Consider the following 23,988-nt stretch of genomic DNA (forward strand, 5'->3'; position numbering starts at 1 on the left):
ATCTATCCAGTTACCGTTAGAGAGGTGACAGCAACATATTCCATATTTTAAGGATCTGTGATTTCATCAGTGTGGATACTCTCACCACTGACAGATTGCAAACATTATGTAATTTCACAGTTGGTCTTTGGGGCAGCTAGGTGGCACAGTGGCTAGAGTGTTAGGCCTGGTCTCAGGAAGATTCAAATCTGGCCTCAGATGCTTACTATCTGTGTGGCCCCAAGCAAGTCACTTAACCCTGTTTGCCTTAGTTCCTCATCTATAAAATGAGCTGGAGAAGAAAATAGCAAGGCACTCTAGTATCTTTGCAGAAAACCTCAAATGGAGTCACAAAGAGTTGGACACATCTGAAATGACTGAACAACAACAGGTGGTCTTCAAGAGCTGCTGTGGTTGAAAAATTCGTCACCCATAACCAGCCTGGTGATGAGCTTCTGTGAATTTAATGTAGGCTGCACCTTAAATGAGAGTGAGAGTTCATTGCCAGGCCCATCTCTTGAAGCCTAGCCAGCGAGGTAGGATCTGCAGAGATAGCCCTCCACTGAAATAGCCTCCAGGAGCCCAGGGCTGCCTTCATGTCGTTGTGAAGCACCGGAAGAGGATTTTGGTAAAGAGACAGCAACATAATTTTCAAAAAAGCAGAGGGCAGAAGATGTGTTGCTGATGCTCTGTAGTCAGATAACTGACTGCCACCTGAAGTAGAGCTCTGGCTGCCTCCAGACTTTTGGAACTCCTACTTCTTTGTATCTGGGCCTCAGAAGAGCCCTCTGCTCAGGGAGGTGGCAGGCAGAGGCGCTTCCTCTGTGGGAATCTTGGCGTGTTTTCTTGCAGCTCTACCTGTGCTCTTATTTGGGGCTGTGTGGTTGTGGTTATGCCAGGAATGAAGGAGAGGAATGTGAATGCCAAAAGTTTCCTTTGAAGAAAGTAAAATAATGGGCTGGAATGGAATTCTATTTCTTACCTGCAGAAGTAAACTGAGGATTTTGTAAATGGGAGGCTTTCCCATTTTCTGGGGAGGAGGATAGGGTAGGCTATTATCTTTATACTTCATTTCACTTCCAGAATTTTTCACAGATAATTCAAGTAAAGAAACTGGCCTGATTAAAAATTAATACTTTAAAAATGCCTATAGCACTTTAAAAATAATATTCTAAAAATGCCTGTTCCCAGTTTCAGAGTCTATTTAAAAGTTGATGTTTAGAACCACAGACTGTTAGAAGTCATCTAGTCCAGGCCTTTCATTTCATAGATGCAGAAATTGAGGCCTCTAAAGGGGAACTCACCCAAGATCATAGAGCTGGGTGATAGCAGAGCCAGAATTGGAACCCAAGCCTATGCTGGTATCTTCTTATTACAGTTCCCGTGGGAGTGGTGGAAGTCTGATTTTGTTCATCTTAAAGCAGTTCTAGTTATCTGGGTGTCGTGTCATGTTTACACCAGTGCATATTAAGCTGCAGGTCAGTTTTCACCTCAGAGAGAGGGATGGTCCTCACATTTTTGGATACAGGAAGAGTTAGCAATGAGGCAGTGACTGAACATGAGAGAACTTTTCCAGACTTTTCCTTTCCATTTCAACAGAAATGAGTCCTGGATCCAAATGACTAGATCTGTGCGGCTGAGCGATGCCAGATCTTTTCAGTTCATGGTGAAGGTTTCTCAGTGTAAATAGGTGTCAGCACCAGGGACATCATGGCTATGATAAAGATGATGATACTTCCTACAGTCACTGTTCCTCATGACGTTATTGCAGACAGCTTATTATAAGGCTAAAATCGATACCAAGAATTGCCTTGTATAACCTCCCACCAAAAGTTCCCTTTCCCACCAGTCAGGACCTCCACTTCTCTAGGGGTACTGTTGCAGGAGGAATATCAAATCAATGCCCCTCCTCTCTTCTGTGAGACCAACTAGACACTGTCACTTCCTTCTCCCTCCCTATTACCATCCCATGATTCGCCAGTCCCTATCAGTTTTAGATTATAGCAAGTGAAGGATCTTTACCACTGTCCTTGGCAGTGCCTGTTCCTAGGGCATTTGGAGAGAGACAGAGACAGAAAGACAGGGGTGGGGGGAAAGGAGGAAGGAGGGAGAGAGTAGGTGAGAGAGAAGAAAAGGGGAGATTTTTTAAAATTGATGCAATGCTTCTGTGCATTGTGGGGTATATCTATCTATATCCTCAATCCGTAAAGGTCTTGGAACTCTTAGGAAGAATCAAGCATTGTCCTCTCAAGTGCTTCCTTTGTGCCTTATTCCAAAAAAGACCTAATACAGTCCACATGTCACAGCTTCCCAGTGGTCTCTCAATTGCCATGTAAAAAGTTCCCTCAAGTTCCTTCAGTACAGGTTTTAAGAAATCCCCAAATTCTAGGAGCATGGGTAAGGCCTGGCCCTCAAAAGGCTGACTATGCCCACATGCAACTACTCTCACAGTTAGGATCTTCAGTAGAGAATGCAGCTTGTGCAGCTGCATTTACATTTCAAAAAAAATTAAAAAACAAAAAGTTCCCACTTTGTTCACACATGAATCTCAGCAAGGTACTTAAAGCTAAGAGGAGCTTCAGCTTTTTTTCTTTTTCTGCTAGAGGAAAAAAGTTTCTCAACCTAAGAACTTGATCATTCCTTGCTGATTCAAAGGTAAACTGAATTTTGAGAAAATTCTTTAGTTCTGTTGTTGTTCACTCGAGTCCAAGTCTTGGTGACTTCATTTGGGGTTTTCTTGACAAAGATACTGGAGAGGCTTGCTATTTCCTTCTCCAGCTCATTTTCCAAATGAGGAAACTGAGGCAAACAGGGTTAAGTGACTTGTCCAGCTAGTAAGTATCTGAGACAGGATTTGAACTCAGGTCTTCTTGACTCCAGGTTCACTGTTCTATCCACTGCACCACATAGCTATCTGCAGGTGGGACTTGGAGGTGGCTAAATCACCAGACTGGAAAGACCAAGGCCGAGAGAACTGGTGAGAACCGCAGTTTATAACATTCATCTTCAGGTCACAGCTTTTAGAGGAAATGACCTGAGTTAGGCTTTTTCCTTGCCAAGGCCAACCCTTCCTCACACGTGCCCTCGATTCCCTTCTGTCCAGTCTTCTCCTTCAGCCCCTAAATCAACAATCACTCCCTATCTGCTGCTCCCTTGCTTACTGTCTTCAAACATCTCTAACTCTTCCCCATCCTTAAAAGACCTTCATTACCCTACTCGACAAACTTTTATCCTGTTTATATATATATCCTCTCTTTTGCAGCCAGACTCCTTGAGAAAACTGTCTGGCTGCCTCCATTTCCTCTCCTCTCACTCCTTAACTGTAGGATGAGGTTGGAAACAAGCTGGCTTCCGTCTTCATCCCACAATTGAAACTGTTCTCTCCAAAGTTACCAGTGATCTAATTGCCAGACCTGATGGTCTTCTTTTAGTTTTCATCCTTTTCAACTAATCTGCTGCATTTGACAGTTTGACAATGTTGACCATGTTCTCTCTGATACCCTTTCTTTTCTGGATTTTTGTGAAATTTTCTCCTGTTTGCCTCCCCTTTTCTGCACCATCTTTTTTGCTGGCTCATTATTCACATCATAATCTCTTACCCTGAGTATTCTCCAAGGTTCTGTCTCAGGTCTTCTTCTCCATGTGTTCTCTGTCTCTTTTTCTCTCTTTGTCCCTGTCTGTCTCTCTCTTTGCCTCTCTGTCTGTCTCTTTGTCTCTCTCTCTCTCTATCTCTCCCTTTGTGTGTGTCTCTCTCTCTCAGTCAGCTTCCATGAGTTTAATTACATCTTTGTGACTCGTATACAGCTCTAGTCTCTTCCATGAACTTGAGGCTTATTAGCAGTTGTCTATTGGATACTTCAAACTGAGCGTTCTGGAAACATCTCAAAATCAGCATATCCCAAACTGAAATCATATCTTTGTCCCTAAACCCTCTTCTCTTCTACATATTCTTGGTTTTGTCAGAAGCACTGCTATCCAGGTTTGTAACCTTGGCATTATCCTCCACTCATCACCATCTCCTATCTCACTTACCTAGTCTGTTGTCACATCTTGCCCTTTCTACCTCCACAACAATTAGGAGGCTAATGCAAGAGTCTAGGCAAGAGGTGACGAGGGGCTGACGTAGGATGATGACTGTGTGGTTGGCGAGCGGGGGCCAAATGCAAGAGATACTGTGATAGGCCGGAAGAGAACCAAGGGAGACAGAGCTGTGTCACAGAATCCCAGGGTTAGGATCGAAGAAAGGCCATTGTTATCCAAGGCATATAGGCAGCTAATAGAAATAAATAAGCCCAAAAGCCAGTGCATGTGGTCAACTGATATCAACAAACATTTCTCAAAAGAAGAATTGCAAACTATTCATAATGATATGAAAGAATTTTTTGCTAAATTGCTAATAAGAAAAGTGCAAATCAAAACAATAGTAAAGTTTAGTGTAAAAGGGGTTGTAGAAAGATAGCTATGCCTTGTTGGTAGAGCTGTGAATTGTGTACAACCACGCTGGAAAACAGTTGGGAACTAGACCAAGAAAGCAACTGAAATGTCCATACTTTTTGGCCCAGAGATTTCCCTGGTAGGCATATTCCCTAAGGAGGTCAGGGACAAAAAGAATGGCCTTATTTACACCAAAATATCTACAGCAGTAATTTTGTGGTAGCAAAGACATGGAAATGAAGCCTATCGATTAGAGAATAGCTAAACAAATTGTGGTCCATGAATGTACCATGCTACAAGAAAAAATGAGCATGATGACTACTACAAAGAGGCATGGAAAGACTTATATGAACTGATGCAAAGTGAAATCAGAAGAACCAAGAAAACATGACTATAACAATGTAAATAGAAAGAGTAACGACAAAACAATTGAAACTGAAAACAGCAAAAGTAGAATAACCAACCTTCACTTCAAAGGAGATTGAGAATAATCCCCTTACGCTTCTTTGCAGAAGTAAGGTACTGTGGCTGTAGTAATACTGCATAGACTGTCAGACTTTTTTGATGTTGTTTAGTTTTGTGGACTTTTTAAAAAAAAAGTTATTCATTGTAAGGCAGTCTGGAAGGGGGTGAGATAGAAAGATAAAGTGGAAAACAATGTGATATAAAACAATAATAAAATTTATTCTTAAAAAAGGTCATTGATAACTTTGGAGAGAACTTTTCAGGTGGGTAAGGAGGTTGGAAATCCAGATTGCAGAAGGTTAAGGAGTAAAAAGAGAAGGAATGGGCTTAATGAACATAGGTAGTTTTTTCCCTAGGAATTTGGCTACTAATGGAGGAAAAATGTAGGGAAGTAGCTAGAGGGGATGGTAGAGTCTAGTGTAGTTTTTAAAAAGACTTGTCCTTCGTCCAACAATTAGAATCAAAAGAGACAAGATTTGAATTCAAGTCATTGTGACTGACTATTATTCTATTCACTATGCCATGCTGTCTCTCTTTTCACCATATATTTTAAAAATACCTTAAAAATGAATTATTGCCGGCAGTTTTGGCTATTCCAAGCCCAATATGTAATATTTTCTTCTTTGCTGAAAACAGTAATCACTGCAACATTTTCCAAATGACTTGAGCTTCTGCATTTATCCCAAGATGGTACTAACAAAAATTCTATATTTTTGTCAGTTGTTCCTAGAAAGTCAAAATTAGAGTATTTAAATCAATTTTTGCATAGTGGCACAATGTTGTATTTCATTCTTTCAGGATGTGGAGTTTACAAATTTACCTAATAGCCTTTGAAAACCATCAGTTCAGGCTAGTGGGCTGAGTTATTTAGCGTGAGATGCCACTGAGGCTAAGGTTGGGAGCGTATAAAGAGACAATAGGAAAAAACTTAGTTTTCACAGTTGTACACTGTACCCCTGATCTCAGCCTGCCATTGAAATAAGTGTTGTTGAACTTGACGGATACCAGAAAAATAACATCATCTTTGTGATGCTTTGTGAAGGTGGGCAAAAGTGAAGGATTCTGGGACTTCAGTTACATTTACAAAATCATTTCCTTGTTTATGGAAGAAATAGGTATATCATCTTGTAGTGTATTGTTGAAAAGCTTGTCAATTTATGGGTTTTTTGGGAGGAGGGAGGTGTGTTTTTATCCCTATCTGTTATTTTATTGGCCTTTGCCAGTGCAGATCTGCAAGTTTTTTTTCAAATCCTGGAGAGTTGCCTAGAGTACTGAGGGTAAGTGACTTGCTTAGGGTCACTAACCAGTTTCTGGCAGAGCCAGATTTGAACCCAGGTTGTCTTTTGTTCAGGGCCACCAGCCTACAAGGTCATGCTGCCTTGTCCCATTTTATGTGAAATTTAGAAGTAAGGATTTGTGTTGCTTCTGTTTTAATTTGTGAAGAAAATAATTGTTTACCCATTGCTTTTTTGTGCTTTTAAAGGGATCAGCGCTTTGATTGAGTTACCTAAGAACTGTGTCGCAGCAGCAGTTGGCAAAGAACTGAGTGAGTATTTGGTTGGGCCTTGTCGTCACTGCAGCTTTGGTTGCTTTGTCCAGGCTGAAAGCCGCCCATCAGACGTGTGCAGGAGGAAGTTCCCAGCTGTATCCTAGGAGCACCCGGAAAATCACTAGAACAACTATTGGTATCATACTAAAGCAGAAATCAGGGAGATTCAGTTAAGAAAGCTACTAAATGATGCTAATTTTCTGGGCATGGGGTAGAGCACTGAGTTTCTCTGACCAGGATGGCTGGGAAATAAAACAGGAAAAAAACTCTCCTTCTTCCAGCTGAAACTCTAGGCACCAGGAGTGGCAGATACTCTTTGTGTAGTCCCTCTTGTCTTTTCTCTGTGGGTTCTCGGCTGAAAGTAGCGTTGGTATCTCTGTGTTTCTTAAAAGCTGCAGGAGCAGCTGCTTCCAAGGAGCAGCTTTTAGAAGGAATGAAATTTTAAAATATCTCAAAGGATCAACCTGCGTCAATTGGGTCAGTATATTTTTTTTTATCTGTAAGGCAAAAAAAAAATAGAGGTAGTAGGATGAAAATGCTTATTTCAAAGTAAAAGTATATTTGTAACTGTTTTATGTAAAGTGCATTTGTACAGATAGGAGAAATTATAGAAAAATTATTTTAAAAATTACATCATTTAGGCTTTCTGTTAATAAACACACCTACTCCATTACCCAGACCACGTATGCTTTTAAAAATATATACCTGCATTGATGGAGAGAACGCTCTTCATCTGAGGTTTCCCTATAGTAATTAAATTACAGAGCCAGTCCTATGCCTTACTGGTATGCATGTATGTATGCATGTATAATGTATGTATATGTGTGTGCATATGCACATACATATAAACATGTGATGAGGAGAAAAAGGGGGAGAGAAGAGAAATATATAAAAAGAGAGATAAAATAGAAAGAGATAAGAGAGAGAGTTACTCTTGGACTTGACTTCTGCTATTTCTCCCTAAGAATACCCTACTGAATTATTGTATGTCCATGAATCAGCATGCTAATATATGTCATACAGACATTTACTTTATTTGGCATGATTTAACTTGCTACCAACAATTCGTAGTTTGCTTGCCTATGCCCTTCTAATGAGAAACTCTTCAATATATCTAACCAGCTCTGAGGAATATTTTTCTAGGCATCCAGTTTTGTCTTTCATTGCCTATAGAGTAGGTTTGGAGGATTTTTACAACTTCTAGAGTATTCTAGTTTTCTTGTTCATTGAAATAAAAATAACAAAAAATCCTACTGGTCTGGCTAGAAACAAGGCTATCATGGCTGGCAAAAGAAATGAGAGAATTAATTTATTTGGTAAACTCGTTAATGAACATAGTAATTCTGAAACATTTTTTCTACATTTTTTTCTTAGCTATCTCAAAATAACAATAGAGTTCATTTTCTCTTACTTAAATGAACATTTTACTTTGTTTTTCATATAGAAAATAAGAATGTTTTCCTGTTAGGTTTCATTTCATGGTCTTTGGCTTCAGGTGTTTCATAATCTGGTTTTTTCTTCCTCCTCCCTTTCTTCCTCCTTCTCCTCTTCCTCTTTTTCCTTCTCCTCCTACCCAATATGTAGTTTTCCATAAAAGTCACATTCATAAGCTCAACAGAGCATTCTCAGAAGATTTCTAGAATTTCTGAGAGCAATATAGTACTTCTTTTTAGGTCTCATTTTTCTTTTAACTTACTCAGGTGAAGTATTTTCCATCAAGGTTTTGTGGAGTAGTAGAGGGAGAGCCGGCCTCAGAGCCAAGATCTGGGTCCATCGTTGCCTCTGATACATACCAGCTGTGTCGTGTGCCCTGAGCAGTTCTCTAAGCATCTCAGTTACAGAGAAGGGGCTGAATTGCATTGGCAAAGGGAAGTTTCCTCATATGGGAATTCCCACCATCTGTGAAATCAAAAGTAGCATATATGTGTTTTTAATTACTGCTTCTTCTTTCAAAATTATTCATATTAAATGGGGATTTTTATGTATCTTTATTAAAGAATTCACTGGGCACCAGTGAAGGCCCAACAGAGATTAGCAAGAATTTGTTGAGGACTGAATCAGCACATTTAATTCTTCATCTCCAGCAGCATTCTTCAGTCAGGGAACAGGAGTGAGTAGAGCAGTTGTGATTTGAGGCAGTGATCTGGGTCTTTGGAATTAGCACAATGAAAAAAGTCAAGGATGTTGGTGAGGGCTGTATTTATTTGGTTGATTATGGATTTTAGGCTGGGAGTAGAACCAAAGGTAGCCAATGTAGGCTAATATAGAGGCATCCCTGGTTAGAGTGAAAAGGTGGCTCAGTGGTATCCTGGAGCAAAAAAGGTAGAAAGTTCTGATGATGAATTCACTTAAAATCTTTGATAGAACATTCTTGTGGTATCATTTTTCAGGTGGCAGATAGACCCTTCATCTTCCCCTATTAGAACAGGAGCTTTTTGAGGACAGGGACTGGGTTTTTTTCCCTTTCTTTATATCCCGAACACTTAGAATAGTGCCTGGCACCAGAAAATGCTCCATACTCAGAACCTTTCCAGCTTGATAGATTCTTCCATTGCTCATACCTCCCTGACCTCATCTCTGCACCATGATTAATCATCAGAGTAGGACTTTAATGGAGAAATCAAATATTGTATCACTATTTTTGAGAATTTGATGAAAATATTTGGGAAAAAAACCAAGGTTTTCTTTAGAGATTTTTTAAAAAAGTTTTGGATTTAATGTTCTATATTATTTAACATAAAAGCATTTCCTTTTAACGGTAGGTTTGATATTTGAGCATTAATTAGATTTTCTCCTCCATGAACTATTTAATACAGTTCTTTTCCATTTTTTTCTTTTAAGTCATTTTTAGGTTGATATCCTCTACAGAAGGGTCTGTAGGCTGGGATGTTCTTGAAGTTAAACGCATCCTTGATCATCAGGATAATATTCTCTCATTAGTTAATATCAATGGTAAGTTCATCATGTATAGTCTATAGAAGAAATATATGTGCATGTGCATAAATGTGCACATGTATATGTTATGGCATTCGTTTTTATATTCATTTAAGTTCTAGAATTCTAATTACTAAGGCAGTGCTTTTAATGACCGTAGAAAGGAGCCATCCCCTCCTTCAGGCCTGAGAGCTTTTCAGGTACTGGACAGTGCTCTGAACTACTACTAAAGGCCCTAAGACATGGGCAGTGGAGTGGGTAAGCTGTGAGGGAGAAGGAAGAAGAAAGAAGAATTGTGTCTGATGTCATTCAACATCCATACTTTACCACTGGTTCTATAGTTAGGCCTATTTGCAATCAGGATTTATTGCCAGTTATAAAAGTTTTAAGAAAAATTAGTACTCTGAGTTTAAACACACCTCAGGTCAGTGACTGTGGTTTTCTGGCATAGTTCCCTGGAGAATACCATCAGTATAGCATTAAATTTCAGGTCAGTGTGAGGGTCTGTTAAGCATTGGTCATCTCCAATTTTCTTTATGGCTTGGGTGATATGGACCTGCCTTAGACATATATCAGACTTCTCAAATAGTTCTATCATCCCCTGAGACCTCTCCTTAACATGAACTGGCAACCTCCATGTTCTGGGGCATAGCTCATCTACTCTCCGGGCAGGACACTTCAAGGAATATTGTGTGCAAGTCTGAAAGGAGACTGTAATATGGGCACTGGAAGGGTACTTGTGTATGATGCAGCATAGAAGAAGGTAACAACAGTAGCCATCCAAACAGCCTGGCCTGCAGCAATAACAAATGGCTTGGACCTTTTTAAACTGAAGTTTTTATGCAGTCCCTGAGATAATGAGAAAAATAACCATGAACAACAGGTAGCTGCAAATTCAAGTACAGGGTGTCCCAAAAGTCTTAGTTCAGTTTGCACTAAGATTCTTAGGACACCATCTAGTTTTGGTCTGTGTGCGGTATTGAAGATACTAATGGTCATAATTTGGCTTTTCAGCCACAAACATATCAACAACAGTATTCTACCCAGATCAGGGTTACCTAACCTCAGTCATTGCAAAATTTCAAACCCAATCCTAGGCAGGGGCCAAATTGGTCATGGGAATCTAATCAGTGGCAACTGTTGGAAATTTCCCTTCATTTCCTGCTGGAGAAAACCTTTTTCTGCCCTAGGAATCTCCCCTTTGGTTTCTTGCATGGATGATAACAATGGCTGTCAGGTTCCTCAGGAGACCCTGTTCCCCTGAGCCTCCTGAGTGGCTGGATCCTAAGTCCTTTGTCCCCAGGGCTAATGACAGAAGCACAACAATGTTCTGGCTCATTACACTGGTCATGCAGAGTTGTCTTTTTTTAAAGCGCTGAAGCCCTCCCTGTTACCTAAATCAAGTTGATGAGATGTTACTGATGTGGGTTGCTCTGTCCCATGCTCCCCTTTGGATGTGTGATGTGCAGAGAAGCCTGTCACAGTATAATTAAGAAAGCATTCTTCATGTGCTTCCTGCCACATTCCTTATTTGAGGGCGGGGTGGGGGGGGGAGGAAACCAAAAGTCTTTTAAAAAATCATAATTGAATTACAGAAAATTCTGTATCTTTTTATTTGGTAGTCTCATATTTAGACAGTCACATTACATATGAAAAAGGAGGCAGCTGACCAGGTCCCTTGTTAGAAAGATAACCATGAATGAGCAAATAGTCTTAGCTTTCAATTTGAAAACAGTTTGCTGACGTTATTAACTCTTTGTCTGAGGTCAGCTAGGAATTGTTTTTCCAGTGAGATATTACCCTACAGGATCTGTGACCTTGAGATCTGTGTCTTGTGGAAGTCAGCTCCTTGCCCTCATCCCTCTTTCTGGGGTTCCCCAGCACCAAGGAAGGTGGTATTGGTCAGTGACCTGGTTTAGTAGAGTGCCTCCTAGGAGCTAGAGCATCTGAGGAAGAGACAAGAAGTCGGGCAAAACCACCTCCAAGAAAGTTGCTAGAATTGCTTGGTGAATGTCTTAATAGCTACAGGATGGATAGCCATGTGTGTTCTGTAAGTCTTATTCAATTTAACAAGCATTTATTAAGCACCTACTTGTGCAGGATGCTGAAATATAATACCATTGTTACTGAAAATATGGGAAAATCCATTGCACACCTTTCCAGTATGGAAGATGGAGGCTGGTAGTGGCAGTCTTCTTCTGTTAAGGGAGGCTGGCTGTTGCTTTTAGGGATTTCTGCCTTTTTTTTCCTTGTTGACATCATGTTGTCTGAGTCATACAGTGACTTCACCCTCCTTATCATGCTTTGTGATAGTTAAAATCTGAAATAACTGAGGAAACAAAGGTTCAAGCTTTCTTCTGAGCATATGCAACACATGCCACTTGTCTAACAGATCAGGACCAGACCTCCTCAGCTTGGCACTGGACCCCAAATACGGGGGGAGACAGATTTTTATGCATTAAAAGAAAATAATTAACAGGATATAAACCAGGATACAAGATTAGGTAATTGGATTTCTAATTGATAATAACAGTGGGATGCTAGCGTTCCTTGTCAACAAGAGATTCTAGCTAGATATTTAGTTCCTTGTTTTTGTTGTATAGACATGGAATATACAGTATACATAAGAGGACCAATGATGAATCATGCTGTGCCCATCTCTTGACTGAGAGGGAATGGACTCAGGATGTAGAATGTGATATACATTTTTGGACATGGCCAGTGTATGTGTGTGTCTGTGTCTGTGTCTGTGTATCTGTGTGTGTGTGTGTGAATTTGTTTTGATTGACTATGCATATTTGTTATGAGTTTCTTTTCTTTTTTTTTCAGCAGGAGGGGGGAGGTGGGAAGAAGAAAAAATAAATGCTTTTTCATTGAAAAAATTTTAAAAAAAGAAAAACAGGCTCATAATACTCAGAGGCCTAAGCCCGCACTATTGGTGTGCCTCCTGGTAATGAGTTTTTGAAGTTAACAAAAAGATATATTCCTCAGTAAGTATCTGCAGCCTTCTCCACCCATCTCTTTTATCATTATTATTATTATTATTATTATTATTTATTTAATATTTTTAGTTTTCAGCATTGATTTCCACACGATTTTGAATTACAAATTTTCTTCCCATTTCTACCCTCCCCCCGACTCCAAGATGGCATATATTCTGATTACCCCATTCCCCAGTTAGCCCTCCCTTCTGTCACCCCACTCCCCCCATCCCCTTTTCCCTTACTTTCTTGTAGGGCAAGATAGATTTCTATGCCCCATTGCCTGTATATCTTATTTTCCAGTTGCATGCAAAAACAACTTTTTTTTTGAACATCTGCTTTTAAAACTTTGAGTTCCAAATTCTCTCCCCTCTTCCTTCCCCACCCAGCCTCCCTAAAAAGGCAAGCAATTCAACATAGGCCACACATGTATCATTATGTAAAACCCTTCCACGATACTCACATTGTGAAAGACTAACTATATGTTGCTCCCTCCTATCCTGTCCCCCTTTATTGAATTTTCTCCCTTGACCCTGTCCTTTTCAAAAGTGTTTGCTTTTGGTTAACTCCTCTCCCTATCTGCCCTCCCTTCTATCGTCCTCCCCTTTTTATCTCCTTCTTCCTTCTTTCCTGTGGGGTAAGATACCCAATTGAGTGAGTATGTTATTCCCTCCTCAAGTTAAATCCCATGAGAGCAAGATTCACTCATTCCCCCTCACCTGCCCGCTTTTTCCTTCTAATGAACTGCTTTTTCTTGCCACTTTTATGTGAGATAATTTACCCCATTCTATCTCTCCCTTTCTCCCTCTCTCAATATATTCCTCTCTCATACCTTAATTTTATTTTTTTAGATACCATCCCTTCATATTCAACTCATCCTGTGCACTCTCTCTCTCTATATATATATATGTATATTCCCTTCAGCTACCCTAATACTGAGAAAGGTCTCATGAATTACACACATCGTCTTTCCACGTAGGAATGTAAACAAAACAGTTCAATTTTAGTAAATCCCTTATGATTTCTCTTTCTTGTTTACCTTTTCATGCTTCTATTGATTCTTGTGTTTAAAAGTCAAATTTTCTATTCAGCTCTGGTCTTTTCACTGAGAAAGCTTGAAAGTCCTCTATTTTATTGAAAATCCATATTTTGCCTTAGAGCATTATACTCAGTTTTTCTGGGTAGGTGATTCTTGGTTATAATCCTAGCTCCGTTGACCTCCGGAATATCATATTCCAAGCCCTTCGATCCCTTAAGGTAGAAGCTGCTAGATTTTGTATTATCCTGATTGTGTTTCCACAATACTCAAATTGTTTCTTTCTGGCTGCTTGCAGTATTTTCTCCTTGATCTGGGAGCTCTGGAATTTGGCGACAATACTCCTAGGAGTTTTCTTTATGGAATCTTTTTCAGGAGGTGATTGGTGGATTCTTTCAATTTCTATTTTACCCTCTGGCTGTAGAATATCAGGGCAGTTCTCCTTGATAATTTCTTGAAAGATGATATCTAAGCTCTTTTTTTGATCATGGCTTTCAGGTAGTCCAATAATTTTTAAATTATCTCTCCTGGATCTATTTTCCATGTCAGTGGTTTTTCCAGTGATATATTTCACATTGTCTTCCATTTTTTCATTCCTTTGGTTCTGTTTTATAATATCGTGATTTCTCATAAATTCACTAGCTTCTACTTGCTCTAGTCTAATTTTTAAGGTAGTATTTTCTTCAATGGTCTTTTGGACCTCCTTTTCCATTTGGCTAATTCTGCCTTTCAAGGCATTCTTCTCCCCGTTGCCTTTTTGGAGCTCTTTTGCCATTTGGTTTAGTCTATTTTTTAAGGTGTTATTTTCTTCAGTATTTTTTGGGTCTCCTTTAGCAAGTCATTGACTTGTTTTTCATGGTTTTCTCGCATCCCTCTCATTTCTCTTCGCAATTTTTCCTCTACTTCTCTTACTTGCTTTTCCAAATCCTTTTTGAGCTCTTCCATGGCCTGAGACCAATTCATATTTTTCTCAGAGGCTTTTGATGTAGGCTCTTTGACTTTGTTGACTTCTTTAGGCTGTATGTTTTGGGCTTCTTTGTCACCAAAGGAAGATTCCAAAATCTGAGACTGAATCTGAGTGGGTTTTCGCTGCCTCTTTATGTTCCCAGCCAAATACTTGACCCTTGAGTTTTTTTGTCGGGGTACAACTGCTTGTAGAGTAGAGAGTACTTTGTCCCAAGCTTGAGGGACTGTGCTGCTGTTTTCAGAGCTACTTCTACATGGCAAGCTCTGCCACACCAGCATTCCTTCTCCCTGAAGAACCACCAGCCAGGATTTGGGCCTAGGTCAGGCAGGGCAAAGCAGGCTTTGCACTCCCACTCTCATCAGGGGCTTAATTCCTCCCATCAGGGGGGTTTGGGGCCTGAGGCCACTACAGCTGTAGCTCTGGAAGCAGCCTCAGAGCTGTACCTTCTCTGCTGCCCCCGGGTGGTGGCGGACAGCCAACTCCTATCACTCTGTCCCAGCAGCTTTTCCCACTAACCTTCTCTGTTGTCTTTGTTGTTTGTGGGTTGAGAAGTCTGGTAACTGCCACAGCTCACTGATTCAGGGCACTATGCCTGTTTAGCCCAGCTCCCGGGTCTAGTTGGTCCTGGTGCTGCCCACACTGGGCTGTGCTCTACTCTCAGCTCAGTGTGATAGACCCTTCTCAGTGACCATCCAGACTGTACTGGGCTGGAGCCCTGCTTCCCTCTGCTATTTCGTGGGGTTCTGCAGCTCTAGAATTTGTTCAGAGCCATTTTTATAGGTGTTTGGAGGGGCCTGGCGGGGAGCTTAAGCAAGTCCCTGCTTTCCAGCTGCCATCTTGGCTCTGCCCCCTCTATATCCATCTCTTAATGTGAAGAGAGAATTGGGTTAGGGAAAAAAGGGCAGGAAATGGAAGCTGGAGAAAGTACTACGCAGCCCATAACTTCTGTCCACTGGAAATAGAAGCTCTGCTCTTTGTTCAGACAAGAAATGAACTTCATTTTTTCACAGGGTAAATTCTGTGTATTCTTGCCAAGAAAGCAGCCTGGCTTTTAATGCATGATGGTGCATTTGGGACCAAAGCAAAACAAAGTTTACACGTGTGACTGCTGGAACTTCCATATTTCTGAAGACAGCATTTCTAGTTATTGGAATTTTCTGTTTTGTTAAGTAGAATTGTCACATTTACCATAGAATGTGAACTCTTTGAAGGCTCAGATCGTCGTCTTCTATGTTCTTGTTTTTATTTTGTATTCCCAGCCCTTAACACAGGGCCTGTCACATGATAAGCACTTGGTAAGTACTTGTTTAGTGACTAATGAATCAGTCCTTTGTGTATTCATAAGGTGCTAAGTACCTGGTTGTGTTGATGTTATTATTAATTTGAAATGATGCAAGGGATACAGGGAATAATGATGATGGTAACAGTAATGCCTTAATTTTGTACAGCTCCTCATAGTTCATAGGACCAATCACTGAGACCTAGAAGAGGACTTCAGAGCTCATATATCCCAACCCCCTCATTTTACAGATGAGGAAATTCAAGCCAAGAAAATTTAAGTGATTTAACCAAGGTCACACTGGAAGTAAGAATCAAAGGTGGGATATTGATATAGGTTCTGTTACTCTGGATTTGGGGCTCAGGAGTTTGGCTAAGAAAAAGAAGAGAGATCTAGGATGATAGCCAGGGATCATTGTAAGACCTAGTGAAGGTTTATTTTAAGGATAGGGGCGATGGGCATGTTTGAAGGTATAATTGATAGGGATAGGTTGAAGACCAGAGAAGAGGCAGTGTTTGAGGGGACAGTCTTCTTAGGCCTAAACAGGTAAGGATTGAATTTCCTATAAGATAATGTTTTATCGTACTGGATAACCAATTTTCTGTGTTTAATCTGGAAAGTGTTTTAGCTGATTCATATGTTTTTAGAAGAAATTTACCTTCATTGGTGGTAACTAACAAGGCATGTCTAAATTCTGCCTAGATTTGAGCTTTGTCACCGGCTCCCACATCGGGGAGCTAATTGTCTGGGATGCCTTGGATTGGACGATGCAGGCCTATGAACGTAACTTCTGGGACCCATCTCTACAGCTGGATACACAGCAAGAAATCAAGCTCTGTCAAAAACCAAATGAAATTTCCATTCATCATTTCACATGTGATGAAGAGGTAAAAACCTGCAAAGTAGGCCATAGATCATAGATTGAATCCATCTGATTCAATATCCTGTCTTAGGTATTGTTATCCTCATCTTATACATGAACACCCGAAGCCCAGGGGGTTCCATGACTTGTCCAGCATAGCCAGGGGAGTATAGAGCCTTAGCTTCCTAATGTAGTATTTTTTTCACTAAACATAAGCCTGCTTCTTATGTTAGCAAAGATCTTAGGTTTACGTTTTTATTTTGAACTTATGTTAGTCATTATCCAAAAATTCCCCTACTGAATATCAGCTTGTGTCTTAGAACTTTCTGATTCTTTTGGGAGGTAAGAGCTCTGGCATGAAGTGAATTTTAAATACCTATTATAGTAGCATATTTATTTTTGATTCCTTATTCCCCAGCAAGAAAATTGCTGACTGGATCTGAATTTTCATTTTAAAATTTTGGTTCTTTTACACTATTTCATTAAGACTTGAGGTTACCATTTAGCATTCACTCAAAGAATATTCTAGCCAGCATTTGCATGAATAGTAATATATTTCCCAGTAAGACATAATGAAATTGGAAACCTGAGCAGCCTCTCTCCCTCCATCGGCTCAGCAATAAGGTTGGGTGACTGATAGGAACTGCTCCTTTTGGCCCTGGGATTGAATGTTCCCCAAGGTCTTAGGGCAAGTCAGGGCTGAGCTCTGGCAAGTCACTAAATCCTGGCTGGAGTCTAAATGTTGGATCTTCTAGCTCCAGGGATAAGAACAATTATTTTAAGGAGACTAGACTCTAGAGAGACCATATTACAAAAGAGATGACTAATAGGATTTCTGTTTTTATTTTCTTTGTATTTTTTCTGCACTTTTCTAAGCAAGTGCATTGTCTTGAGTTACATATTGTCTTTCAGTTTAAAAAATTATTTTAAAGTTACCACAACAGAAATTTCCTAGGTACTTGCCCTGGCTTAACTCATGTTACTTCCTTCTAGAGGTATTTTTCTCTGCCATCTTGCCTTTTTATCTTGTAGGGAAATTTTTACACAATGAAGAGTGGTAGATAACAAGCTAAATGCAAGCCTGGAGATTCTCTGGAGGCATTTGTGATTTGCCATGCCATCTTGTGCAGATAACTTAAAGGAACCCAAACACCAAGTTTGAAGATTATTGGGGTATTCATGAGGCATTTGGAAGTTTGGCCAAGCACTTTCACTTTATTAATAATCATATTTAGTCACTTTGGCTCTGTATCCCATAAGTGTGAATGCTGGGTACCCATATTAAGGGACCCCTGGCTTTGGCTTTTGAAGCGGGGAGAATGGGTAGAGGCTGAGGTAGTTGGTGCTGAAGACCTTGCTGAGTTTGACGTGCTGTGCCCTAGTTAGTCACAGTACTGTTTGCTCGTGGCTCAGGTGTGGACTCAAGATTCCCTAAAATAAGATGAACTGAGGCAGCAAGTGTGGGGCAGTCTCTAGGGATGCCTTCTGTAAAGGTGCCTTCTTGGGGATACTCTTTGGTCGATACACTATTATGAAAAATGAGTACTTTAATTTTTAAAAAATTGGGAACTGAAACTCCAGAAAATAGCATTTCTAGATGCACAGAGAACACGAAAAGAGTATTCTATATGAAATCATGAATCTCCATTTAGTACTTTTCCTGTTTTTTAGTTTACAAAAGTCAAGTTTAATAAGATTATTAAAATCTATTTTGTATGTTCTTACAAAGGACTAGTATTTTAATATGTAAGAGTATAATGGTCTAAGTAAGCATTTCTCATTTACATAAATGAAATTATTTTTAATTTCTTAAGCAAGTCACTTTAACCTTTCTAGCCCTTTTGCTGACTTTTTGTGCAGTTCTGGAGTGAAAGAAGTCACTTACCATAGTTTGTAATTGTATTTCTTGATCATTATTCAGTCTAGAACAAACTTCAAAATTTTGTTGGAGCAGGTATGTGGGAAATAGGCAACCTGCTTCCCATTCAGGCAGCCATCTTGGCCAGAGGTCAAGACAAATGTTTTTAAAAGCTTAGTAAAGTTAAGCATAACTTCTAAAGAAAGTGCCAGTTGGAGTTAGGGAAGAGTGCCAGGCTTGGAATTTCTTACCTGGGTTTTAGTGTTGCAGTTAAGTGCCTGACTCAGATTTCTCTCAAACTTAGTTTCCTTATCTGAAAAATGGGCATAATAATGCATGTTTTTCCTGCTTCATAGAGATATTACATATAAGATGAAATCTTGTCTGTGAAAGGACTCTAAGAAGGGCATAATATATTCTTATTTGGAAAAAGGCCAGCGTGAGAATAGTACCTCCAAAAGGAACTTTGGGTAGTATTTTCAAAATTGCAACTCGAGGTCCCTAATGATTTGTAGATTCCATTGATTTCATTCAGCTACCAGGGACAAACTTTAGTGGTCCCATTGTCTGAGCAAGAAGTTAAGCAGCTTCTTCTCCAAAGTTACAGTGTCAAGATATGAAAAACAGGGATGACAACACTAACAATGATGCTTGCTATTTCCATAGCATTTTAGGGTTTTTAAGCAAGTTAAATACGTTATCTCATTTTAATCAATAAACATTTGTGAGGAGCCTATTTTGTGCCAGGCCCTGTGCTGAGTTCTGGGGATACAAAGGAGGCAAAAGATAGTCCCTGCCCTCGAGTTGCTTACACTCTGATGGGGGAGACAACATGCTAACAAATAGATACAAAGCAGGCTATATACAGGAAAAATAGAAATTGTTCACATAGGGAAGGCCCTGGAATTAAGAGGGGTTGGAAGAGGCTTCCACTAAAAGATGAGATTTTAGTTGAGACTTAAAGGATGCCAAGGAGTTCAGTAGGTGCAGTTGAGGAGGGAGACCTTTCCATGCATGGGAACTAGCTAGATCACCCAACAACCCTGTGAGAGTTTTACAAATGAGCAAACTCACCTGAGGTAAAGTGCCGAATTATCATCCCAGTTCTACTGCCAGCTGTGGCTGTATGCTAAGGTTCTGTCCTGGGCCCCTTGTCTCCTCCCCATACCCAAATTACCTTGTGTTTTACTGTATGTACACCTATATACGTATATTTACTGTATGTACACCTGTGTGTTTACACTTTCTTTTCCCAAATAGAATATCTTGAGGGCTGGGCTATTTCATTTTTGTCTTTGAATCCATCAGTAGGAGCTTAATAAAGATTCATAAGTTTCCCAGGTGGGATCTGAACCCTGGTCTTCTGGCACTCTATTATGCTTTCTCTGCTTGTAATTTATCGTGAAGTATGCTAGTCCCCAGTCCCCCCTGTTCTCCCCAGTGATGATGTTTTGATAATAATCATGATAGAGATTGAGACTAGTGTGATACCCCAGAGTTCTCTTTCTATTGGCTTCTCCATTCTCCTCTTGGAAATGTTTTGAGCTTTCCTTAGTATTCTGACATTTCGCACTGACCTCTGAAGGCCACAGTAACGTGGGTTGAAAGGCCAAGGATAGGGAAGGGAGATAGCTCTTCTACCAAATACTAGTTTTATGTCTATTGCTGAAACCTGTGTTTCTTGCGCTTTTTTGTGCCCAGTATTTGTTTGCTGCTGTTGGAAGGGGCTTATACGTGTATAACCTTCAAATGAAGCGTGTGATTGCCTTCCAGAAAACTGCACATGACTCCACTGTCCTGCACATCGCCAAATTCCCAAACAGGTATGATATGTGAAAGAGACGTGGGATGCCCTGGGTCCTTCACATGATTTGGGGGGTAGCAGGTTTCCCTGTTTCCAGGCTTGACAGATTGTATTCTTTTGGTAAAGAAGACTGCCACATCATTCCCTCCTATAGGACCTTTTGAATAATATAATTAAATATACCAGGAGCTTGGTTGAAAATGATCATACAATCTCATTGTATCTCCTAATTTCAGAGAATGAGAAGTCACTAAGGTCTTGGATATTTGAAACATGGTTTTTAGGAGAAGCATCCAAAACGTATTTTCCAAAGCTCTCGTCCATAATAAAGCCATGTTTTTGTTTTAGCTTTTGCACTGGAACAAAGTGGAAGCATGTAGATCTTAGGTTACCTAGTGAGGATTTAACTCCAAGGCTGTTTTCTTCTGACTTTCCAGTTTACAGAAGTGCTGTTATTTCCTATACAAGTAGGGTTTAGGGAGAAAATGGGTGTGAGGGAGAGAGGAGATAAAGGAAAGGAAAGTCTGCATGTAAAGGTACAGCCAAGAAGGCTGTTTTCCTGACGTTTTTAAAGTGAAGATTCAGATTTTTGTGAAACAGCCCATTGGCTATGCTCCGTCTATAGAGATAATGTTAGTTAATGTGATAATTATTTCTCATTGGAAATACATGGTAAGTGATCACTTTAAAGTATGCACTCAGAAGCGAATAGGAGCGTCCACAGAGACGTTCCTGAGCCTCTCTTTGTCCATACTCTGAGCCCTGCATTGGAGTGCCCTGCTCGTGCTCTGTCTGCATCATGGTCTCTTTGTTCCGACAGGCAGTTGATCTCTTGTTCACAAGATGGCAGTGTTCGCATTTGGGAGTTACGGGAGAAACAGCAGCTGGCGGCCGAGCCTGCGCCAACAGGTCTGTGCTTCCTTCCCCAAGGAGCAAGTTTCTTACCATTCCTTTTTAAAAAACAAAACAGAAGAATGAAAGAGTTCATGAGTAACCATATCAGGCTAAAACAACTAAAAGTAAACTGCACCCAAAATATATTTTAAAAGAAGGAATATATTGGTTGCAGTCAAAGCTGGCACCTCCAAAAATAGTAGTTGCAAAATCCTTTGATTTCCTTCTTAATGTGTCTTTATATGGTAGCTGCTTCATTGTGTTCACTCCACTGCAAGTCAGCCAGAATTGTGCTGTTTTGTGAGAGAAAATTGTTACTTTCTGAAAGTCAGGGCCAATAATGTTTACTCATTTTAGTGCCTGTAATTTTAATTGGTACATGTGTAGAATTTGGATTTGGATACCAAATTCAAGGTATTCCTTAAATGCCGCCCCCCCCCCAATTATGCAGCCAATGGCTACTAATTATTACTCATTTTAGTATCATTTTAAATTGCACTTCATGAAAGCCCAAATGTTGCTAGTGATAGGCTTTCCAGCAGGCCCTCATTTTTTTGAGGGGGGAAGGCAGGGCAGTTGGGGTTAAGTGACTTGCCCAAGGTCGAACAGCTAGTAAGTGTGTCAAGTATCTGAGGTTGGATTTGAACTCAGGTCCTCCTGGCTCCAGAGCCAGTGCTCTACTCACTGCGCCACCTAGCTGCCCCGGGCCCTCATATTTTCAATATGAAAACAAAAGCCTGGGAGGATTTGAACAGTTCAGTTGCTGGTCTGAAAAATGTTTCTCACAATGGAATCAGGAACTGATCTGGTCTGTCTGTGCAGTTTGTGCTGGGTACTTGGCCTACTTTACAGATCCAAATACACCTGTACTTTCCCTCACGTTAGCTTATATACAATCTGAATGTGGCCTATATTCAAGTTAGTTTTTCCCCTATGTATCTGTTTTTTTTCCTCTCAAGGATATCTCCTTATATTGGAGAGGCCTATGTTGGCAAATAGCTTGTACTTGGACCTATCTGCTTTTAGCCACCGATTTTGTTGCTAATAGATTTCGTAAAGGTTTTGTCAAAGTCTGGGTTGGGCTCAGTGTGCCTCGAAGCCCTTCCTGTCTTTGCTATAAACCCGTTGTCTATCTTCCCTTTTTTTAACCTTCTGTCTATAATCGGTGTGCTGCCAGCTTTTGATTATTTGGAGATTGATTATCCAATTTGTGGATTGTCCTCTGGGCCTTTTTTTTCTCTTTTCCTCCTCTATTCCACTGCCACCAGGGGGCGTGCTAGGGCAGCAAACGGAATGAAGCTGACAGGTTTAGAAACAATGAGCACTGTTGTGGTTACAGTTTCCCTGTTCTTCCTTGTGTCTTTCTAGGATTTTTCAACATGTGGGGATTTGGAAGGGTGAACAAATCAGCAAACCAAACCATTAAAAAGCCGCCAGAAAATGGCACTTTGTGTTCCCTGGAGCTTATTGGTGATTTAATTGGACACTCATCTTCTGTAGAGGTACGTTTGTTCTTGGTAAGAAAGGGGAGGAGGAATAGGGAGGCTCAGTGGTAGTACAGGAAGGGTGCTGCCTTGGGAATCCAAGGATCAGGATTTTAGTCCCAGGCCTGCTGCACATGTGGGATCTGGGTTCCAGTTTTCTGAGGGGAGGTTCAGCTCATGCTTAGTGTGGGCCCCACTTTTTTCATCTGTAAAATAAGGAAGTTGGATTAAAGTCCATTCTTGCTCTAAACCAGGGCTGTCCAAAGTGTGGCCCATGGGCCACACGCAGCCTGCAGTGCGATTTTATGTGGCCCATCCGTGTTTACTGTGGGTGTGGAAATTGACATAAATGTTTAACTAAAGCATTTGTGTCGATTTCTGTGCTTGTGGTGGACTTAGGCGGGCCGTATTGGGGCGCATGCCCTGTGTTTTGGAAAGCCCTTCTCTAAATCTTTGATCGTGTGACCTGATATACCATTTTTGCTTTTCTCTGTTCTCCATTTTTATAATGACCAATGCTGCCCAATAAAGGCCCCTGTTTCATCTTCCTCAGCCTTTATCTATTTATCTGAAGGCTTTGAATGACATCTGAACTACTAAAACAGCAGTAACAGTCAGTATTTGGCCTTCAGATAATCCAGTTTAAAAGGCAAGCTTTAGGACGTCACTGTATCTAAATGGGATGTCTTCTCATGCTACTTTTGCCTTTCTATGTATCCCTTGTGCTCAGCATAATACATGGTATTAATAAATGCTTTTGATTGACCCACTCACTGAATAAAGGCCAGCATTATTGTACCAGATAATAAGACAAAGCCAATGAGGTTGGGGTAGAGTTGGGAGAGGGATCTAGAACCCTAGGTTCAGGGCAACCAAGACCAAAATACTCATGTTTGGAGCAAAGGAACTCTAAGACTTGTAATGTTCTTCAATCTTCAGTCACTTTAGAGTTCCTAGAATGAATAGGAAATACAGGATCTTTGGTAAGTCTGAGGTTTTGTATCTTAGATTTAAAACCTTAAGAGATCATAAACTTGGACAAAGCTATTCCTGAATGGGTTCTGTTTTATAGCTCTTTTGAGAATGATCATAGAGTATGAGGGACAGAAGGGACCTTAGACCTCCTGGTCTGATCCCTGCATCTTTACAACTGAGGAAACTGGCCCTGGAGTCTTACCACTGGAGCAGGCTGCAAGCAGAGAGCCAGGATTGAAGCCCGTGTCTTCCCACTCCAAATCCATTGCCTTTTCCACTTACTATACCTTCCAAACTTATCTTGGTTGTGATTAGTTACATTTATGAAAATATTGACAGAAAGATAGAATATCCACCAAACACTCATTTAGGAAATTCAAATATAAGATGATTTACTATTTCAATACTTAAATGTATTTGTGATCTTACTGAAGTGTGTACTCACTCCATTGGTACTGCTCAGACCCTACCCATGCCTTCTAATCCT

General features: G+C 40.3%; 1 protein-coding gene across 2 annotated transcripts in view; it reads left to right on the forward strand.

The window, feature by feature from the left end:
- The window catches only part of WDR41 (WD repeat domain 41), a 74,180-nt gene that overhangs the window by 42,111 nt on the left and 8,081 nt on the right, over positions 1–23,988 (forward strand). For both annotated transcript variants that reach the window (XM_036742270.1, XM_036742271.1), the window contains exons 7-12: positions 6,362–6,424; positions 9,269–9,379; positions 16,327–16,511; positions 20,046–20,167; positions 20,969–21,057; positions 22,411–22,544. In XM_036742270.1, coding sequence (XP_036598165.1) covers positions 6,362–6,424; positions 9,269–9,379; positions 16,327–16,511; positions 20,046–20,167; positions 20,969–21,057; positions 22,411–22,544 — 704 coding nt within the window. The remainder of the gene's footprint in view (positions 1–6,361; positions 6,425–9,268; positions 9,380–16,326; positions 16,512–20,045; positions 20,168–20,968; positions 21,058–22,410; positions 22,545–23,988) is intronic.

This window comes from Trichosurus vulpecula, chromosome 1 (genome assembly GCF_011100635.1).
Source record: "Trichosurus vulpecula isolate mTriVul1 chromosome 1, mTriVul1.pri, whole genome shotgun sequence".
In the NCBI taxonomy this organism is placed as follows: Eukaryota; Metazoa; Chordata; class Mammalia; order Diprotodontia; family Phalangeridae; genus Trichosurus; species Trichosurus vulpecula.